Below are 23,191 nucleotides of genomic sequence, written 5' to 3'. Positions count from 1 at the left end.
TAAAAAAAAAAAAAAAAAAAAAAATGTTCTGATCAGTGGATTTTATTTCAATGCTTTCTCATGTAGTTTTGTATTTTCAAGCAAAAATTTGACTGTATTTGAATGTCTTTTATTTTATTATATATTATTATAATTATTATTTTTTGTTTTGGTTAGCTTCCCTGTTCCTCTCCCGACTCCAAGGCAAAGTGCAGACACTCAAACGTCCCAGTGGTGAAGTTCTTTCTGTGAAAGAGAATCTAAACACTAAAAACCCTCTCCAGTATATTTGCTTAAATGGCAGGTGGAGGGGCTCCACACTTGTATAAAGGTGTGTATGTGTGTAAATGTGTTGTGTACAGTGGAAGTTGTGTGCGTGTGTGTATATGTTTATAAGTTGATGCAGTCAGTGTTTTGTGGAGAGGGTTTCAATAGGAGGCATCAGCTCCTTTGAACTGGAACTGAGGAGTCAGTCTGCTGTCCCCCCCCCACTCGTCCTCCTCCCCCTTCTCTCCCCCGTGTATCGTGGTGACTGTGGCTCCTCATGCAGCCTGAATCGTATGCATGTACCATAACATCTAGACTTAATATATTGTGAAGTATTCAATAACCATTATGTAGATGCTAGTTGGAATTCAAAAAGGGGTATACTTTCTTAGAAAGACAAAAAAGAAAACAGGAAACTGGCCATTTCTAAGAAAATAAAACTTTATTAGATCACAGGTGTCTTGTTTTTAAATTCACACCCTGCACAATCACCAAAAAGTTGTCTGTTTTTTGTTTTTTTTAAATGCTGCTGAACCCCAGGAGGTTATTAGTTCAGGTTTACATAGCATTAAATGATTATGATCGCACTACATCATGTCACAACGCAGCGACGGAAACAACTATCAAGCACATCCAGAAATAATTCTTTATTAATAAACTATACAACTTAAGCGCTTTAGTGTGGTTAGATACAGAACTTGACCGTTGTTGGCCAATCAGAACACAAGAATTTGAGTATATAAAAAAAAAATAAAAATCAAGCTGTCTTTGCAGGAACACAGCGCGAGAGGATCTCTGTGATATACGTGTTGTTTGTGGCGATGAGCTCCTTCTTCATCCTCCTGAGGGCCGCCTTCACCTCGTCTTCACTCATGGTGGCAGCAGGGAGGGACTTGGCCTTCTCCAGGAAGTCCTGGATCAGGTTCTCCCCCGCCTGAAGGGTGACAAAGTGCATGTACATATTTGTAAAGGGTCGGTGAAAAATGTTACTGTAGTAGGAAATCGTAGCAATACAGTATCGCATGACATAACACTTAATGGGACAATTATTCACAATGAGAATGTGAATAATGTCTTTACATTTATTTAAAGGAGAAGTTTGTCACTATGGGTAACCCCTTTTACACTAAACATCATTTGACCCATTGATAATTAAAAATTACTATTATATTGTTGCATAATAAACAGACTGTTTTTAAGAACTATTTTTATAATATTACTTTTTTAATGACATCTAATTATAAATCAAGGAATCTCCTTCACACTAGAGTGTCGTTTGGACGCGACAATTAACATAAGATAAGATAAGATAATCCTTTATTAGTCCCGCAGTGCGGAAATTTACAGGATTAAAAAAGCAAGATAAAAAAACAAGTATTATAAATAAGCAATAAAAACAGGAAAGAATATTAAATAAGTTAAAAAAATCCACTAACTAAAAATAAAATATATATACGGACAGAATAACTATTATGTTGAGTCCCCGTGGGTTAAAACTGTCAGCTCTATTAAGTTACTGTGTTTACACTTTTCTTGCTTTTAGCACCGTTAGCTCCGTGCCGCCGCCATGTTGAGAGCCGTGTAGAAGCAGTCCCGGCCGACCGTTACAGAGAAGTTCTGAATTCCGTTTAGAGCTGATATCATAATATATGTTAACCATTAAAAGTAAACTATTAAATCTACTTAAGGTCTGTTCAAGGTGGAGCTTTCAATTCCGTCAACTATGACTTTAAGGACTTTTTTATGACATTTTACTTTTTAATGATATTTTTAAGACCTAATAGAACAAAAAAATGATGACATCTAACTATAAAGAAAGTAATCTCTGTCCATCGCATATCTCAACTGTGACGTTTTTCTATGCCTCTTTTTATTGTATACATTACTATGAATTCTTAATTTAATTTTTAATGATATTTTATGAATAGAATACTATCACTTTATCACATTTTTCGTCGTTGATTAGTGCAGGTGTCAGTCAAATTTAAATTTGTAATGGAGTATTTTCCTTTGATAAACCACTGGCTCTGATGTTAAAAAAAGGCTGTTTTCCTCACTTGGCAGAGCATAGAATCTCTATCTTCTCCATTTGGGATGAGAACAGTTTCATCTTCAGTAGAACATTTTCTTCTTAAAAACAGTGAATTGCAATAGGCCTTTTTTGCAGACAGCACATAAGGTAATTATGATTGACTACATATATATATTCAGCCCTACTTGTTTGTCAGTCCGTCGTCTCTTGGCCTCGGGTTCTTCCTCCTGCTCAGACTTCTCCCCTGCAGGTTCCTGGAACTCCTCCAGCTCTTCCGCCTTCTCCTTCGCCATGGCAACCACCGATGGCGGGAAGCACGCCAACTCGGCAACGTGGATTCCAAAACTCTGATCGCACACACCTGAACACACAGTCAGGGTCAGTTCACCTAAATCTTCTCCACACATTACATTTTTCAAAAATAGAACTAACTTTATATATTACATTTATATTAGGACAAGGAAAAACTCTGAATGAACCAAAGTGCATTGAGCATGTGTGGATGTGTGCTGACCTGCTCTGACTCTGTACAGCATCGTGAGCGTGTTGTGGGAGGTCAGGGCCGTGACGTGGAGGTTGTGGACGGTCGGCTGCTGTGCTGCGAGCGCCGTCAGCTCGTGGAAGTGAGTGGCGAACAGACAGAAGCAGCTGATTTTGGAGGCGATGTGTTCGCTGATGGCCCAGGCCAGACCGAAGCCGTCGTACGTGGACGTGCCTCTGCCGAGCTCGTCGATTATGATGAGCGAGTTCTCCGAGGCCGAGCTGGAGGAACAACAGCCGCGATGAAAAAAAGTGTGTGTGTGTGTGTGTGTGTGTGTGTGTGTGTGTGTGTGTGTGTGTGTGTGTGTGTGTGTGTGTGTGTGTGTGTGTGTGTGTGTGTGTGTGTGTGTGTGTGTGTGTGTGTCATCTCTGTAGCTTCAAACGATCGGCGTCTGTTCTTACCGCAGGATGGCGGCCGTCTCCAGCATCTCGGACATGAAGGTGGACACTCCTTTGACCTGGCTGTCTCCGGCTCCCACCCTGGCCAGGATGCTGTCAATCACGCTAAGCTCCGCCTTTTCGCATGGCACAAAGCAGCCAATCTGAGCCATCAGAGCAATCACACCCACCTGACGGATAAATGTCGACTTGCCCCCCATATTTGGTCCTGCAGACGAGGGGAGAAGATCATAAGTGTAGAAGTGAGATTACCTTGTTTGGAACTGAACTTAGGAATTAGACAAGGAGCTAAACTTCTGAGCATTCCTCTTTGTGTTTCCACCACATCTGAACAGCCGTGAAGATTATGCTTTTTCGAATGTTTACGGATTAAAAAATGACGACCGAGATTTAAACACAACTTTCACACACAAGAAAACAACAACAGAGCGATTCTTCTTTGTTTGCATTCACTGATGTGTGACTGTGATTTGTGAATCGATGGAATGGGTGAAAGAGGAGCCTGGAAACGTCTGTCCAGGGCTCCCACTCTAGAGATACATTTTGTGTGATGATCACGATATCTCAGTGGAAGTCTTGATTTAAAGGACACGTAGTTTATTGCACTTATACCGCACCTATGAAATCACCTCTTGTATAATCATAGAATTATGCAAACACAGCTGCGAATGTAATGCTGACGATGCAGCGTTGTGTTTGAAAAGACAATGCTAGGAAGTAAAAAGGTACCGTTGCAAAACAAGGTAGCAAGCATGTCACCTTAAAAAAACTTGAAAATAGTTTTCCAGGACGCGTGGGAACCCTGTCTGTGTTCAAAGTAGTGTGAAAATGTGTGAAAACCTCAAGAGACCAGCTGGTGAACAGAGTGGAGCTTTTAGCAGCTAAAGAGACATTTGATTCCCTCAGTAGCTGGTAGAGACCAAAAACAGAGTGGAAAGGGGTGAACGACAACACGACTCTGAATGAACAGTCATGTTTATGTGATGATCACTTAATAAGCAGCTGTTTTCTAACTTATGTTCATATTCTCCTCATCATTGCGCTGAAAGTGTTTTAAACTTTGGGAGTGACGTCGTTCTACCTGTTATGATATAGAAGTTCTTCTCTCCCTGGGTGAAGGACATGTCGTTGGGTATGAAGGCGGTGTCTGCGTCCGTCTCCATGCAGGGGTGTCTGGCCTGCTTCAGCTCCATACGCCTGCAGCCGGCCTCCAACAACCGGGGTCGCACGTACGGCACCGGAGCCGAGACGGACGCCACGGCAAAACTCGCCACCACGTCCATCTGAGCGATCACGTCGCTCAGCGTCTGGAGAGGATCCACGTAACCTGGAGGTTCAGAGAGTTCAGACTGCAGCACATGCGGTATCCAACAACGACTAAGATCTGATGAAAGAACACCATGTGACCACGATCTGGCCAAACTCTCCATTTAGAAGTTAAAAGCATTCCAACGTTTGAGAGGAAATGTGAATGAAATCAATTAGTAAAAAGGTCACATGAGGACTAGGAGATCATCATTTCCATGTTAAACTAATTTCTTCTGTCTTGCTGCCATCATGCTGAAAAGACAGCGAGCAGCATGTGATGACCTCCTCACCTGAGGCGATATTGATGATCTCTTTGACAATGGCATTCTGGGCCTCCTCATACTCCTCTCTGTTCTTGGTGTACTCCTCGTTTAGAGCGCTCAGCTTACTGTAAACATGTGACAGAGCACAAGAAAGAGCGACGGACCATCAGCTGACAGGAAGAACAACCTTAGACACCGAGTGTGTGTGTGTGTGTGTGTGTGTGTGTGTGTGTGTGTGTGTGTGTGTGTGTGTGTGTGTGTGTGTGTGTGTGTGTGTGTGTGTGTGTGTGTGTGTGTGTGTGTGAGGCAGTGAGACGGAACCTGTTGGTGAAGCGCACTCCGTTCTTCTGAACATCCAGCGTGGTGAACTTCTTGTTGTTCCTCAGACTCTTCTCCTCCTTGCAGGTGACTCTCAGGTAGAAACCCAGCACGGCGTTTGACTCCAGCTTCACCGTCTTACCAGCGTCCAGACCTAAAGTTCAAACATGCATCCAGGTAAGGCTGAGCCGAAATGCTTCTATGCTTTGACCGTTGCCATGGAAATCAACAACCAAATCAGCACATGCTCATAAATCCCAAGTAGCCCATGAAAATAGGAATAGTAACCCCCATTATTCCTTATGTGTCAACGTGAAGTATTAAGGATTCTGAGCGGAGGAGATCTAGAGACAGACGGCCTCAACAAAGCCAGGCATTTTATTTAATATGTTCACATAGGCAACAGTCTATTCACACATGAGAAGATTTGTGTTTTGGGCGATCTCTGTGATATCATTAACGTGATTATTGCACAGTTTGTAGCCGTTTTCCTTTCAGAAAAAAGGAAATCCTTTGAAGTCAGATTGTTGTTCTCATGTTATCAGATAATAATAAAAAGGTAAAAATCCTTTTTGAAAGTTTCAGATTTTTGTTCTCATGTTATCAGATAATAATAGAAAAGTAAAGTATAATATATGTAAACAATGACATAGACAGAGACTGAGACTACCCATAATTAACTAATCTTCTAACACTTACCCTTAATAATTACAGCTGTCTCTTACTTTAGTATTGTTTAAGGTTTTACTATTAGAATTCAGTCTGACCTTTCATCTTTCATGGAGCGATCTGAAGAATTTACTACACTCAATGAAAGTCTCTGCAGCACATGATGACCGCATGGTGCAATTGAAATGCTTTGGTTTCTTGGTCACACCTCGTCTTAAAAAAACTCATCAGCAGATGAAAATCTGCAGTCACTCCGTTAAAAAACAGAATCAATCTTCTTGGGTTGGATAATTAAATCATTTGGGTTTTCTTGTGTAGTCACCTAGCTCCTTGGCTGCACTGTTCAGCACCGCCTGCATGCTCTTCTCCAGAGCGTCCATCTTTTCTCTCAGCTCACTCAGCGCCGGATCGAACGACGCCTTCACCAGGAACTCGTGGTGGTCGATCTACACACGGCATGCAAGTAAAAACACATGTTTACGACGTGTAGAAATGTTAAGCAAACATAATACAGAGACAAATATTCCTACATAAAATACTAAAGCAAAGACCTGGTTCATGTCCAGCGTGGTTTCAATCATCTCCTGGTACTTAACAAAGTCAGATTGCAGGTCTCTGAGAGGAGAGAGGAACACGGCCTCCAGCAGAACCTGGTAGCTGCCTACAACACATGCATGTGAAAATGAATGAATGCACTGTACTGTATGTATGCAGGCTATAACGCATATAAACCGCCGGTTTATCATCAGGTCCTTTACCAGCCTTCACTCAAATTAAAAGCAGTAAAGCAAATAAGCTTATCTCCCAGAATGTGGACATATTGTTAGCATTAGCGGTTCGATTCCGGGCTCCTCTAGTCCGCATGTCGAAGTGTCCTCGTGCCAGATACTGAGCCCCAGGCTACCATTCAGATTACATCCTGATGGGAAGGTTGGCGCCATTAAGTGTTTCCTCCTCCATCAGTGTATGAATGTGTGTGTAGTGTGTACTTCTGGACAAACAGATAGCATACCTGAGTATCTCTCCAGGGCTGAGACGAGGGCGGGCACGTGGCTCACGGCCTGGTAGACCCGGAAGCAGTCCTGCAGCGTCGCAGAGTGACGGTGGAACTTCTTGGCCAGACGGTGAAGATCAGGAAACCGCCGCAGCAGGTCCTCCTGACAGGTCTGCCTGAGCTCGGAGTCGCAAACGAAGCTCTCCACCAGGTCCAGCCTACACACACACACAAGTGTATCCTCAAAAATGTGTCCTTGTGTAATGAGTTTCGAAATGCAAGCAATAGTTGTCGTGGTGTTTCTCTCTGGACTGCATTTACTATGACCTAAAGTAAAACACACGGCAGTACACACAGTTATTTAAAAGAACAATTTAGAAATGAGGGAGGTCCCGATCGAGGATTTTGATGCATACACCTCCCCAAATGTTGATGAACTATGTATCGACACATTGACATAATGGTGGTAGCCTTTTAAAATCTGATCAAGAGATATCTGACCCAAATACTGGACTTCAAAGTTCAGAAATATTAAATGCGACTCCTGAAACTGAGGCGAATACGACATCTGATCCGCCGTATTTTACCGTGACCATCCATCCAAATATGCCTCAGGACACCTGATATTACCTTTCCTCTATTTTGGTTTTGTCCATGAGCGGTTGTTTGATCCACTGGTTGACGAGACGCTGGCCCTGAGGTGTACGGCACTTGTTCAACAGTCCGGCCAATGAATGAGCTCCACTGGTGTCATCAGGTGATCCCTGGAGGATTCAAAATGTGTGTTTCAAATGTTCCCATGGCATATTTGATCATTATCATAAGAACATCTACAAAAGAGATCCCATGACATGCACAACAAGAGACTGTCCTTAAAGTGTTTATATCCTGAACACCAGTTCTACTTATTTCATCTTTGTTTCTGAGAAATCATGTTCTGTCCACTAGTTTAGAATCAGGGGACGCCTCAAATCACTACAATACCCATGAGCAATCAAAGAGCGTAGTTCATTGGTACTGAGTTTCATGCCCGTCCAAGCAGCAGAAGTGGGAGTCACATATTGTTGTTTATGGGAAAACTTTAATGAGACTTTCATTTCCAGAATCAGGTCCGCTCAAACTACTCTTCTTGCTTTGCAGCTCTATCAGCATACAGACAACTGAGTAGGCCTGTATGGCAACGACTACTTGTTTTGATGATAAAAGGATATCCTAAATAAAGAAAACCACCACACAACCACAACATTAAATGAAATGTGCTCTCTGGCTCCGTTATCAGAAACGTGCAATGTCTGCGTAACGCCCCAGTCCTGAATGGTAAGAGAAAGCAAATCCAGTAAATCAAACCACTTCAAGCACCGTGACGAATGTTCCCTTCAGGGTCAATAAAGTTTATTCTATCTAAACAAACAAGCATGTAAACAACAAAAATTATCCAGGTCATATATATAATAAATAAATATATATATATAATAAAATAAATAAAATAAATAAAATAAATAAAATAAATAAAATAAATAAATATATATATATATATATATAAATAAATATATATATATATATCATAAATAAATAAATATATATCATAAATAAATAAATAAATATATATATAAAACTTAATTATCGTGACTGGCTTACATGACAGTATTATTGTTTTTCTCATCCCTTTGCCAAAGTGTGGAACTATTTATTTGACAAATCGTTGACTATTCACTACTCAGTACTGTTAAGTTTTTCAAATTTCATAATGATTTCCTTTTGCTTCCATTGTATCAGCAGAAATATGAGTTCGGTAAAAACCTAGAACACCAAACTACATGCATGACTGATGAGAAAAATAAACTGAGCCTTTAGTTAATTGGGGTAAAATTGTGAGGCCCCCGTCACTGACCTGGAAGAGGTTCAGAGCCCTCACGGCAGCGTTGTCCAGCCTCATGTACTGACCCAGGTCCAGTGAGGTCAGACTGAAGGAGTTGAAGTTGGACTCATCGGAGAGCAGCTCAAGGAAACGCACCACTGCAGCCAAGCACGACATCGCCACCTGTGAATGAAAGCACACACGGACTGCTATTTAAACCAGGTATATTTAAGATGTAGTTAATGATACACGTCTTTTTGGCCCATTTGTCGTACAAATCAAACTCAGAAGATAACGAATAATCAAACACAGACGCTGTGAAGGATCATGTGTTTGATGCATTAAAAAGATAATAAATCTAGAAAAGTCCAGAGGAGGAAAGCCGCGTTCTCTGCAGTATTTGTACGATGCAACGTGATCGAAAACAGACTTGCAGAGGCTTTAAATCAACCCACACCTCAGACTGCGTTAAAGAACCAGGTCGCCCTCTTTGTGTCAGTGAATCTGTAATAAATCTCTAATAATAAAGATCATAAACCCTCCTTATAAAAGCACTCAACATCTTTAGTGTTTGTTCTTGAAGGTATAATGTGTGACAGATGATTTAAGTGGAATTGTTCTTTGGGACTTTCTTTTGGCTCACCTGTTTGTCCAGCTCAGGCAGCGTGTTGCTGGCAACAGTCGCTCCTCTCTTGGCCCTCAGCAGCCGGTTCAGATCCTGGACCATGTCCTTGCAACTGAACTCCGCCCTCTTCCTGTCTGAGACCAGCATGCCGCCCCGCTGTACCACCTACACAAAAACAGGTAACGACAATGTCTTCTTCACAACGTACTCACAACATACATCGGCCTGTTCTGTTGGTGGGCGATAAAGAAAGCAGACATTTGAGGAAACACAATCCAGAAAGATGATCAGCAGAGGAGATGAGATTTAAGACAGAATCCAAAACTCTGCACAGAAGTTTATAACATCGCAAGACCGGATTTTACAACTCTGGTTATATTTTACCAGAAATCTTTCTTTATAACAGCTAGGGCAGGCGTAGTGGAGAGCAAGGTAGTTCTCCAATCAGAGGATCGGTGGTTCGATACCCGGCTTCAGCAGTCGATGTGTCCTTGGGCAAGACACTTAACCCCAAGTTGCTCCTGAAGGCCATCGGTGTGGACTGGATGATGAATGTTAGTTAGAGTCTGATGGTGGCACCTTGATGGTAGCCTGTCATCAGTGTGTGAATGGGTGAATGATATGTAACATACTACTGACTGTAAGTCGCTTTGGAGAAAAGCCTCTGCTAAATGACTGTAATGTAATAACGATCACCAGGTAATCAGTTTTTTCACTTATCTGTCTGAACACAGCCTTTAACTCAGATCCCTGCATGAAAGCTAAAGTATTGACCTATTTGGCGACTATCTGCATGAACGATTCCTCATGAAAGAGAGAAAAATTACAAGAACATTCCAAGACTTCTTTAAATTATTTTGAGAAGTAATAATCTATATTTAGTCAACAGAAAATGAACTTATTTTATTAGTCAAAAATCCTAAACATTAACCTGTTCTAGCTTCTCAAATGTGAGTCTTTGCTGCATTTCTTTGTCTTCTAGATACAGAACTATCTTTGGATTTTTGACTTTTGCTCAGACAAAACATTTAAATGAGTCACTTCCTGCTCTGGGAAGTTATTACAAAAAATCTGCACCCTAACCCTAAATCAGACAGTGCCGAGCAGCGTGACCACATTCATATGAAAAACAGTGTTTAGCCGATGAATTTACACACAGTTCCAGTGATTTTGTGTTTTCTTGTTTGTGTTGTCTTGGTGATATATAGAACACATATTTCTCTGAAATGGAGCACACATACCTCCCGTAGTTTATTCCCGTCGGTGCTGACGTCGCCTTGGGCCAAGAGACACTCTTTGGGGCTGATCTGGACCAGAAGGGACTCGAGGTTGGAGAAGATCTCGTTGTCCGGGAACTCGCACACCCCCATCGTCCTCTGAGCGGCGTCCACGTAGCCGACCCCGACCACGCGCTGTCCATCGGCTCCGGTGGCGAAACGCACGGCTACAACTCCTGCACAACCCACCGCTCCGGTTCCACCGCCGAACAGAATCTCCTCAAACTGGGTCAAGTTTCCCGGAGAGGCCTGAGAGGAGAAGAGATGGGCAAACGGACAACGAGCAACAGACAGAGAGACGGACAAACAAGCCGTTATGTTATTGGTTCATTTTGGCCACTTGGAGGCAGCAGAAACAAGTTGTGAACAAAAACATTTATACATCCATCTTTAAGTTGATGTGTTTTTTATTTACACATCCAGCACTTAGCGAGCAACATATCATTCATTAAGAGTCATGTTTCTGAGCACCTGATGAATGTTAACATCAATATTAATTATATTTTAACTCCGTTTTTGGTCTCCACCATCTGATGGAAATATCCATCTCTGTAGCTGCTACATGCTCCAGTATGCTCACCTGCAAAATAGTGATCTGAAACTCAAGATAAGCTCTGTAAAGCTGAAGGGAGCTGCAGAATCAGGTGATAACTCTCTTTAAATAATCACAATGAGCAACGACTCTCTCATTATCAGTGTTTTATCAATGGTCTTATCAGAGGGGACTGAATTCAGTGCTTCATATGGTTTTCTAAGACCTGCAGATCATTTTCCTGTCTGTCTTTTAACATTTCCAGACTATGTTGGACTTTTAAGATGCTATTAACAATAATGCGTTTTTGTAGATCCACACACAGATCAGACTGATTCAGATTCAGATGGCTCTATAACGGAGTACTGGCACAAAGAGAGCTCGTCTACATGTAAACTCATAGATGAGTCTTTAACAGACAGACACTCAGAGTACCTTGTAGTCGATCTTCCAGTCGTGCTCCTTGCTGCTCTTGCTGTGGTTCTTGTACACTTCCACTCTGTACTGCCTCACCAGCAGCAGGTCTTTCACAAAGGCCTCAAAGTTCAGCTTGCTCAGCACCACACTCTCCAGCCTGCGGCTCCCTGTGGACCAACAAAAACACCCGGTCTGTGTGACTGCATCTCCTGCAAAGCTCTCTGTGGACGCAGCATGCAGAAGCCAGCAGGGCTGCAGCTAGTGCATGCTTCTGTAACTAGTGGATGCTTCTGTAACTAGTGGATGCTTCTGTAACTAGTAGATGCTTCTGTAACTAGTAGATGCTTCTGTAGCTAGTAGATGCTTCTGTAGCTAGTAGATGCTTCTGTAACTAGTAGATGCTTCTGTAGCTAGTAGATGCTTCTGTAACTAGTAGATGCTTCTGTAACTAGTAGATGCTTCTGTAACTAGTAGATGCTTCTGTAACTAGTGGATGCTTCTATAACTAGTAGATGCTTCTGTAACTAGTAGATGCTTCTGTAACTAGTACATGCTTCTGTAACTAGTAGATGCTTCTGTAACTAGTGCATGCTTCTATAACTAGTGCATGCTTCTATAACTAGTCATGCTTCTGTAACTAGTCATGCTTCTATAACTAGTCATGCTTCTGTGCATGCTTCTATAACTAGTGCATGCTTCTATAACTAGTCATGCTTCTGTAACTAGTGCATGCTTCTGTGCATGCTTCTATAACTAGTGCATGCTTCTATAACTAGTCATGCTTCTGTAACTAGTACATGCTTCTATAACTAGTGCATGCTTCTTAACTAGTATGCTTAGTGCATGCTTCTATAACTAGTGCATGCTTCTATAACTAGTCATGCTTCTATAACTAGTGCTTCTATAACTAGTGCATGCTTCTGTAACTAGTCATGCTTCTATAACTAGTGCATGCTTCTGTAACATGCTTCTATAACTAGTGCTTCTATAACTAGTGCATGCTTCTATAACTAGTCATGCTTCTATAACTAGTCATGCTTCTATAACTAGTCATGCTTCTATAACTAGTGCTTCTGTAACTAGTCATGCTTCTGTGCAGCTTCTATAACTAGTCATGCTTCTATAACTAGTCATGTTTCTATAACTAGTGATGCTTCTATAACTAGTCATGCTTCTGTAACTAGTCATGCTTCTATAACTAGTGCTTCTGTAACTAGTCATGTTTCTATAACTAGTCATGCTTCTGTAACTAGTGCATGCTTCTATAACTAGTGCTTCTATAACTAGTGCTTCTATAACTAGTGCATGCTTCTATAACTAGTCATGCTTCTATAACTAGTCATGCTTCTATAACTAGTCATGCTTCTATAACTAGTCATGCTTCTATAACTAGTGCATGCTTCTATAACTAGTCATGCTTCTATAACTAGTGCATGCTTCTATAACTAGTGTATAACATGCTTCATAACTAGCTTCTATAACATGCTTCTATAACTAGTCATGCTTCTATAACTAGTGCTTCTGTAACTAATGCTTCTATAACTAGTCATGCTTCTATAACTAGTCATGCTTCTATAACTAGTCATGCTTCTATAACTAGTGCATGCTTCTATAACTAGTGTGCATGCTTCTATAACTAGTGCATGCTTCTATAACTAGTGCATGCTTCTATAACTAATGCTTCTATAACTAGTCATGCTTCTGTAACTAGTCATGCTTCTATAACTAGTCATGCTTCTATAACTAATGCTTCTATAACTAGTCATGTTTCTGTGCATGCTTCTATAACTAGTCATGCTTCTATAACTAGTCATGCTTCTATAACTAGTGCATGCTTCTGTAACTAGTGCATGCTTCTATAACTAATGCTTCTATAACTAATGCTTCTATAACTAGTGCATGCTTCTATAACTAGTCATGCTTCTATAACTAGTGCATGCTTCTATAACTAGTCATGCTTCTGTGCATGCTTCTATAACTAGTCATGCTTCTATAACTAATGTTTCTATAGCTAATGCTTCTATAACTAAGTGTCACATGCTTCTATAACTTCTTATAACTAGTCATGTTTCTTCTATAACTAGTCATGCGTTTCTATAACTAGTCATGCTTCTATAACTAATGCTTCTATAACTAATGCTTCTATAACTAATGCTTCTATAACTAGTCATGCTTCTATAACTAGATGCTTCTATAACTAGTGCTTCTATAACTATGCTTCTATAACTAATGCTTCTATAGCTCATGTTTCTTCTAATATAACTAGTGCATGCTTCTATAGCTCATGTTTCTGTAGCTAATGTTTCTGTAGCTAGCGTAGCTCCCTCTCACGCCTACCTGAGCCCAGGTGCTTGATGACGGCGGCGGTCTTGAACACCTCCCTGGCGGTGAAGGTGGCGTCCCTGCCGTGCACCGTGTAGAAGTCGTTGCGGTCGAACACCCTGAAGGTGGTGTCGGGTTTCTCCGGCATGGAGCTGATGAAGCTGAGGAAGCCTTGCTCGGCGGCACCGTCCATGGACAGGCTGTGCTTCGGCTGCACCGCCATGCTGGAATCTCCCGCGCTGCTGTCGGCCGGACCGGAAGCAGCCTTCTTCTTCTTCTTCTCTGTGTTTATTGGCGGACGACAGAAGATGCGTAGCGCCACCTAGTGTCTCGGAGGGTGTTGATTCATGGCATCAAAAACACTGATTATGATTGATAAAGAAATATATATATATATATATATATATATATATATATATATATATATATATATATATATATATATATATATATATATATTTAAAAATGTGCTCGTCAAGTTTTGAAAGAAAAGAAAAGAAGAAATATAATTTGATTGCTCAATTTAATTTAAAATCTTTTTTTAACAAGTCGCCTATCCTTTGGCTTTGTGCTGCTGCCTTGATATATAGTTACATTACATTACATTACATTAGTACATTACATTACATTACATTATAGTACATTACATTATAGTACATTACATTACATTACATTATATTACATTACATTATAGTACATTATAGTACATTACATTACATTACATTATTATATTACATTACATTACATTATAGTACATTATAGTACATTACATTACATTATAGTACATTACATTACATTACATTACATTATATTACAGTACATTACATTACATTACATTATTATATTACATTACATTACATTATAGTACATTACATTACATTACATTACATTACAGTACATTTAGCATTACATTACTTTTATCCATTAATTACGACATTACAGGAAGTGTATTCAACATAGGTATTCAAGAGAACTACTAGTCACCAGAAGTCATAAGTGCATCTCCTTTCTTAAACAAGCATCTTAAAGCATAAACCAGAGCAAAAGTACAGAAACAAACTAATATGAATACAATAAGTGCAACAAACTAATATGAATACAATAAGTGCTAAGTGGAAGGCTCAGGGTAGTACTTCTTGAAGAGGTGAGTGCTTCATATGATTTTCTAAGACCTGCAGATCATTTGTTTAAAGCAGTTTCATGTCTGTCTTTTAACATTTTCAGAATATGTTGGATTTTTAAGATGCTATTAACAATAATGTGTAATTAAAAATCAAAAAGATCTATTAAGAGATCAAATGATAATAAACCAATGGCACTGTTAATACGTGCAGCCTTGAAATACCAGACAACCACCACAAATAATGAGAGAAATAATAACGTTATTAAATATCCCCAATAAAAAATGTAATGGTGATTATATTTCGAAAGAAAAAAAGTTATAATATAATTCTTAAGACGAGGGGAAAGTCCAAGACACAGTGGGAACTGTTGGTTGAAGTGTAGAACATAAAGGTTAATTTCATGCCTGCATGTGAGAAAATCAGCTCCCTTTTTTCCAGTATCTGTGAAAACACATGCTGCCATCAGGCTTCCAAGAAACCGCATGTCTAATGTGATCAGCACCAGCACAAGCAACAAGTGATCACACTCTATTGTTCCATTGTCCACTACCACTGTGCATGTGTGTGTGTGTGTGTGTGTGTGTGTGTGTGTGTGTGTGTGTGTGTGTGTGTGTGTGTGTGTGTGTGTGTGTGTGTGTGTGTGTGTGTGTGTGTGTGTGTGTGTGTGTTTGGTTTATCCAGGATGGTACTTCACCCCGATACTGTGTTAAATAGAAAATGGTTATTTCCCCTCCAAGAACAGATACTGTATAGACTTTCCTTATCTTAGGAAAGAAATCATTGTATTTCAGGACTACAGGCTGCATTTCCCATGTACTATTATCATTTACATGGCAAACAACCAAACAACTCCTGTTTAGGTTTGGAAAGTGTTCTAGACCTCAAACCGGGCAGAAATTGCATAAGTCATAAATGTAATTTGGTCAAAGTGGTTACTCTGACTAAAGGCAAATGTTTTGTGTGCTGTGAGGAGTGAGCGCTCACAGACTGATCATGAAATCAAACCATATTTTGTTGTTTTTTTAATGGATGTTTTATGATTATTGGCTGTAAAATTAAGCTGATGGTTTCAGGTACATTAAGTAAAGCTATTGTTTAGTAAGATCATTATCAGTTCAAATAATTCTTTGATCATATTACCATTAATACTACGTCTTTCTTCAAAATCTTCAGGTGGGACTAAAGGACATTTTCTTAAGTAGAAAGAAATTCAAATCAAAACTGACAGTGAGGTTTGTGTGATGTCCAGAGAAACCGGATCATTGTTTCCTGAAAGCCATCTGCTTCTGAGTTTTATGATTCTTTAATGCATGTGTGCACCATCAACTGATTTCACCTGTGATATATTGGGGCAGGCACAAACATTTTAGAGGTGGATATCTGTAAACTTGGACACATAAAACCGGAACTATTTGCACGGCTGGATTACACTAACGGGTAAGAAGGAAAAGTAGGCAAAAAGCATCGATGACTTCCTCTAAATACTGAGCGAAGGTCCCCTTTTGCCAGTTCTTCTTCTTACAAATGTCACAGCTGTTGTTTTGTGTTTTCTTGTGTTTCCGGCACCTCCCTGTCTGTCTCTCCCTGTCTGTCTGTCTGTCTGTCTGTCTGTCTGTCTGTCTGTCTCTCCCTGTCTGTCTGTCTCCCTGTCTGTCTCTCCCTGTCTGTCTGTCTGTCTGTGTCCGTGGTCCTCCTGGCTCTCCTGTCTGCATTCAACTCACCTGCTTCTAATCATTTCATCAGTCTGCATTATCTAAACCGGCTCTCCTCCCCAGATCCTTGTCTCATCTCCTGTGGTGGATACAACCTTAATCCGAGTTTTGTAAGTGGAGTTTTCCTTGGAATCTTGTACCTGAACTAATCCTTGACTGTCTCCCATGCTCCAGGATGCTCCAGGATGCTCCAGGATGCTCCAGGATTCCTCTCCTCCTCCCTTGTGTTCACTCCTCCTGTCCACATCACTCACACTCATCCAGCCACGTCTCAAAATAAACCTTTCGAAAATGTCACCAACCTCAGTGTCAGTGTTCCGTTTTTGGGTCCAGCCTTGTGACACCGCAACACCGAAACATAATTAAGATTTATAAGTTCATATTTAAATGAGATTTTACATTTTGGTGGACCAAATCTGGCAACTGATGAGGAGTCGAAACCAATTAACATTGTGACTGCAAGTCTTCAAACTGAATGAATCCTAATCCACCGAGGATGATTCAGGATCAGAAGACTGAGTGCGGCTTTCAACTTTCCCTCGACATCAATTTGTGGACTGAAAGCCACCGTAGTGATCACACGCCACATGAGGAGGAGCTCTGATCCATCAACAGACACCACGGAGCTGAGGCCGTCATGAGCCGAGCAGCACAGTTGTCCTTGTTTGCTGTAAAAACTTGATTCTCCTCAGTGAATAGCAGCTAACCCACCAACACAGACGATTAGTTTCAGATTATTCAGATTAATCATCCTGCCCCGACTTATTCTAACTTTTTAACCAAGTACGTGCTTGGTCCATCACTTTGGCCCAGATTGAAATATTTAAAAGACAGCTGGATGGATTGTCATGACATTCTGTACAGACATGGTCCCCAGAGGATGAACCTGATTACCTTTGGTGATAGGTCTACCCTGACTTTTCCTTCTAGCGCCACCAGCAGGTTGACATTTGTGGCTCACAGTGAAATATCTGAACAACTTTTCAGAGGATTGCCTTTGAATTTGCTCAAGATACTCAAGGCCCCACGAAGATAAATGCCGGTGTCCTCAACATTAAACGATGAAACCAAACTAAATCCTGTGCCCGTGCTCTCCAGAACAACAGTCTTTGTCTTGATGAGTAAGTATGGGGTATTTGGTCATTTTCTTGTTCAGGGCTTTCAGTTGTTTGTGTTCATAAGTGGTAGTTATCTAAGAGGATCAAACTTTCTGCACGTCAGCGTTTGTGTAGCTCCTCATAAGTCTCTGTTTTAACCACATTCCTTAAACACATTTCACCTAATTATTAATATTTCTATACTGAATATAGGCTACATGCATTTCATTTACAAGTGCAAACAGCTGCTGCTGTCAAATGTTTATATAAATGACAACATTGTCTTGTATTTCATGTCGTCATATGGATAGACAATAGTGTGTTTGTGTGTATATCATACATATATCACTCAGTCATATACACATATCACTCTCTATTTGTATAGCACTTTTTATACAAATATTAGTAGTGCTTCACACAATAAAATAAAATATATAAAGGCTTTCATGTCTCTCTCTCTGCGATTCCTGCCCATAAATATATATATATATATATATATATATATATATATATATATATATATATATATATATATATATATATATATCAGTAGTTATGTATGTTGAATTTTACTGTGTCATTGAAACATTTTATTAATGAGATTTAGTTCAGAGAAGCTGCACTATGGAAACCACAGACTTCTCACCTTTAGATGTTAGAATCACAAATGAATCGTTCTTTTTGAATAACTGTTAAAGAGGAACAAGTTCACTTGATTTGCAAGCAGAATTTATCCAAACTCCTGCCACTCAACTCCTCTGTTCTCATAGAGGTCTGATCACATCTTCTTTTGAATGAAGGTTAAATGTTAAAACCCAAATGTTGTCATCAAACTACTGCACCTGAGAAAGAGGACCAGTTAGATTCAGAAACATTCTGACTTACAGACATTGTTACTTATACTTTTATGTATATTTATCTCCTTCACATTGGAGATACTTTAAAGACATTTGTCGCCTTAGATTTTGGGAAATTGTGATGCACATGATGTTTTTGACACAATACAAACGATTAATGGAACATTGATCTACATTAAAAACAGTGAACACATCCAACCTGCCTGCATGGCACACACCATGCAGACAGACAGGTTTACGCACACACCATGCAGACAGACAGGTTTACGCACACACCATGCAGACAGACAGGTTTACCCACACACCATGCAGACAGACAGGTTTACCCACACACCATGCAGACAGACAGACAGGTTTACGCAGACACCATGCAGACAGACAGGTTTACCCACACACCATGCAGACAGACAGGTTTACCCACACACACACAGACAGGTTTACCCACACACCATGCAGACAGACAGGTTTACGCACACACCATGCAGACAGACAGGTTTACCCACACACCATGCAGACAGACAGGTTTACCCACACACCATGCAGACAGGCAGACAGGTTTACGCACACACCACAGACAGGTTTACGCACACACCATGCAGACAGACAGACAGGTTTACGCACACACCATGCAGACAGGCAGACAGGTTTACCCACACACCATGCAGACAGACAGACAGACAGGTTTACCACACACCATGCAGAGCAGCAGACAGACAGACAGACAGGTTTACCCACACACCATGCACACACCAGGCAGACAGACAGACAGGTTTACCCACACACCATGCAGACAGACAGACAGGTTTACGCACACACCATGCAGACAGACAGGTTTACCCACACACCATGCAGACAGACAGACAGGTTTACGCACACACCATGCAGACAGACAGACAGGTTTACCCACACACCATGCAGACAGACAGGTTTACAGAGAGAGGTCTGCTCTCCATGGAAGCAGCTCATCAGAAGCAGTGCCATGGGTGCAGTGTGTGTGTGTGTGTGTGTGTGTGTGGTTAGGGGGGTTGTGATGACATTCAACCTGCTGACGAGAACACACGTGTCCAGGCTTATAAAGGGACCGAGACCGGGACCGGGAGCAGCAGAGCTCTCCAGCCGTGCAGAGGACCTCATCTCCACCTCCACCTCCATCTCCATCTCCACCTCCATCTCCATCTCCAGCAGAACCTCCGACATGAACGGCCACTGCAACGGGGAGGTGACCGGCTCCGAGGAGCAGTTCCACAGGAGCGACCTCATCACCGACACCAAGAAGACGTCCCGCAAAGAGGAGGAGGACAAGTCCCGCTTACCTGCGCTCCAGGCCGCCTACAGCAGCATCCTGCGGGAGCTCGGAGAGGACGCGGGCCGACAGGGGCTCCTGCGCACCCCGCTGCGCGCCGCCAAGGCCATGCTGTTCCTCACCAAGGGGTACCAGGAGAGCATCCACGGTGAGGCACCAGGCTCCTCCAGGGGCTCCTCCAGGGGCTCCTCCAGGGGTTCCTCCAGGGGCTCCTCCAGGGGTCCTCCTCCAGGGGCTCCTCCAGGGGCTCCTCCAGGGGCTCCTCCAGGGGCTCCTCCAGGGGGGGCTCCTTCCTCCAGGGGTTCCTCCAGGGGTTCCTCCAGGGGCTCCTCCAGGGGCTCCTCCAGGGGTTCCTCCAGGGGCTCCTCCAGGGGCTCCTCCAGGGGCTCCTCCAGGGGGGGTTCCTCCAGGGGTTCCTCCAGGGGTTCCTCCAGGGGGGGTTCCTCCAGGGGTTCCTCCAGGGGCTCCTCCAGGGGTTCCTCCAGGGGTTCCTCCAGGGGCTCCTCCAGGGGTTCCTCCAGGGGCTCCTCCAGGGGTTCCTCCAGGGGGGGGTTCCTCCAGGGGCTCCTCCAGGGGTTCCTCCAGGGGTTCCTCCAGGGGTTCCTCCAGGGGTTCCTCCAGCTTCTTCTCATCGATTCAATGGGGAAATCAGCTGTTGAATAGAAAGCCAGCACAGTGTGGTGCAGCTCAGCTGTGCTGGAGTTTGTGTTGGATGCATGAATGTGTTAATATCTATCTGAGGTATCCTCCAAAGATCTATAGGCAGTAATAGAACCGAGACATTTGTAGTCTGGACAGATGATCAATTGATTAGTCGATTAATCAAAGAAAATACATTTGCAAAGATTGTGAATGCTGATTTCTTTACAGCAGAAAGGAAGAAAAAGGGTTCCGAAGTCTGCTGAAACTAAATGCATGGACTAGTCTTTCAAAATCCTGCACAGATATAAGTCCTCTAGTCCTTGATTAATTCTTCAGGTGGTAGTAGGCTGTAATTGTCTTAATGTGGTTGTTGAAATTCAGGTCTGAGGCAATGAATACACTTGGATTTTTGTGAAGTTGTTTTTGCTTCATAAATGTAAAGATTTGATTTGTTTCCAGGATTTCTTGAAGTCTTCTTCTTGATTGTTTCTCACTCGTTTCCAACATTTATTAAGTGAATGATTTACTACAAGTAGAAGATATTTCTTTCAGTGAGCATTTGTGTGTTTGTGACCCCCAGACATCTTAAACAACGCCATATTTGATGAAGACCACGATGAGATGGTGATTGTGAAGAACATAGACATGTTTTCACTGTGTGAACATCACCTGGTTCCCTTTTTTGGCAAGGTAAGTGTGTGTGTGTGTGTGTGTGTGTGTGTGTGTGTGTGTGTGTGTGTGTGTGTGTGTGTGTGTGTGTGTGTGTGTGTGTGTGTGTGTGTGTCTAAGTGTTGTACAGTGAGCATTTTATTGCTAACAATCACCACACTTTGCTCTGATTATGTGACACCTGCTGTCTCTCCAGGTTCACATCGGATACATCCCCAACAAAAAAGTGGTGGGACTGAGCAAGCTGGCAAGGTAACACACACACACACACACACACACACACACACACACACACACACACACACACACACACACACACACACACACACACACACATCATGTCCTCCCGCTGCTAATGTAGCTGTGTGGTTCTGGTGTTGGTGCCGGGTGGCTGCGTTCTTCTGTTATTTCAGCGCTTTGACCTGTAGGATTAAGTCTAAGCCCAGCGGCCATCATCCAGTCCCTCATCAAGCACACTCACAGTCTGAACTCTATCCGCTCTCGAGCCATGAGAAAATCCCTTCAGACCTGTGGGAATCACCAGTTATCATCACAGCCTCTCTGTCTGTCTCCTTCTTTCTCCCTTTCCTAAAATATCACACCATCTCTGAATATACCAACCCAGAATAACAGTAAAGGAGACACAGGTTTTTTTCCTGCAGTTGCTGAATCTTGCATGAGAGAGTCAGAGGGTTCTGTCGGGTGAATCACTCACAGATGAAGGCTCTGTACAGTTGGATATCCAGAGTAGAGTCAGGGACTGTTTATCAAAAGATGAATCATTATTCAGCCTGATCTTTAATCCGTCCTCTGCAACCTGCGTGTGCTCTGGTTTCTGCAGGATTGTGGAGATCTTCAGTCGGAGGCTTCAAGGTAAGCGACCAAACAAATAACTGGATGTGCATATAATCAACAACCCTTTACCCGAGAATTTAAATGCAATCTGGCATCATCATGTTCACATAAGCCCCAATGTGTTGTCTCTTTCAGTTCAAGAGCGTCTAACCAAGCAGATCGCCATGGGAATATCAGAGGCTCTGCAGCCCAAAGGTGTAGCTGTGGTTATTGAAGCTGCGTAAGTACACACACAATACAATTTCACCTTCATCATTTGTACAATTTAAAGCTAATTTAAAAAGGTCAGTGTTTATTAAACAGACTGTCTGTATCTGCAATTCCCCTTATTTCAACTTTCCCCGCTTTCTTTTGACGGCTTTCCTCAAAGCATCTCAAATGCTGCAGCTGCAAATCTGACGTGCCATTTCTGTGTGTGTGTGTGTGTGTGTGTGTGTGTGTGTGTGTGTGTGTGTGTGTGTGTGTGTGTGTGTGTGTGTGTGTGTGTGTGTGTGTGTGTGTGTGTGTGTGTTTGCAGACACATGTGTATGGTCATGCGTGGCGTCCAGAAGATGAACTGCCGCACCGTGACGAGCACCATGTTGGGGGTTTACCTGGAGGACCCCAAAACCAGGGAGGAGTTCCTGGCTCTGTCGCAGAACTTCTAACGAACGTCAGTCCCTCGTGGGCCTCCGTAGCACACGCAGAGCTCCAGAACCACAGAAGATCTGCATCGGACTTTTAAGAACACAAACAAATCAAGAGCAGGAAAAATAAAACTGCTGTTTGATGCAGGATCCAAGTGAACTCTGCAGCTCACCTCACTGAAGCCTGATAGATTTCAGTCCTGCTGCAGAAATCCATCACTGTGAACTTAATAGGAAATATAAGACTCCCGTTCTTGGTGCCTTTGGTAGATATTTTACATTTAACGTCTGACATTGCTATTTTGTTGTTATTAAAATGGGAATGTAATTGCTGCTTTTGAAAAGTGTCTCTCACACCTCTCCTTGCTTCTATTATTGTACTTACAATCCACTGATTTACATAATTTAATTAACTATGTCATTTATAAAGCCTTTGTAATGAATGACGTTTCTGAGAGGCACATTATTACATCTGTAGTCCAAAGAGTAAAATACGTCATGGATTG

General features: G+C 42.0%; 2 protein-coding genes across 2 annotated transcripts; one reads left to right on the top strand and one right to left on the bottom strand.

Moving 5' to 3' along the window:
• Positions 1-6: 6 nt before the first annotated feature.
• Positions 7-14,112, bottom strand: msh2 (mutS homolog 2 (E. coli)). The gene is made up of 16 exons (XM_054598724.1): positions 13,816-14,112; positions 11,497-11,645; positions 10,494-10,778; positions 9,271-9,417; positions 8,661-8,810; positions 7,400-7,533; positions 6,788-6,987; positions 6,327-6,436; positions 6,098-6,221; positions 5,110-5,260; positions 4,816-4,913; positions 4,299-4,544; positions 3,221-3,425; positions 2,793-3,040; positions 2,464-2,639; positions 7-1,180 (listed from the first exon to the last, which is right to left on the bottom strand). The coding sequence occupies exons 1-16, from the start codon at positions 14,021-14,023 to the stop codon at positions 1,004-1,006; spliced, it is 2,808 nt and encodes a 935-aa protein (XP_054454699.1). The 5' UTR covers positions 14,024-14,112; the 3' UTR covers positions 7-1,003.
• A 5,673-nt stretch (positions 14,113-19,785) lies between these two features.
• gch2 (GTP cyclohydrolase 2) lies at positions 19,786-22,706 on the top strand. Its single transcript, XM_054599535.1, has 6 exons — positions 19,786-20,041; positions 21,116-21,225; positions 21,401-21,456; positions 22,046-22,077; positions 22,195-22,279; positions 22,577-22,706. The coding sequence occupies exons 1-6, from the start codon at positions 19,786-19,788 to the stop codon at positions 22,704-22,706; spliced, it is 669 nt and encodes a 222-aa protein (XP_054455510.1).
• Positions 22,707-23,191: the final 485 nt, after the last annotated feature.

Source organism: Anoplopoma fimbria, chromosome 5 (genome assembly GCF_027596085.1).
Source record: "Anoplopoma fimbria isolate UVic2021 breed Golden Eagle Sablefish chromosome 5, Afim_UVic_2022, whole genome shotgun sequence".
Lineage (NCBI taxonomy): Eukaryota > Metazoa > Chordata > Actinopteri > Perciformes > Anoplopomatidae > Anoplopoma > Anoplopoma fimbria.
The sequence above is the reverse complement of the archived record's forward strand: the minus strand, read 5'-3'. Positions and strand labels throughout refer to the sequence as shown.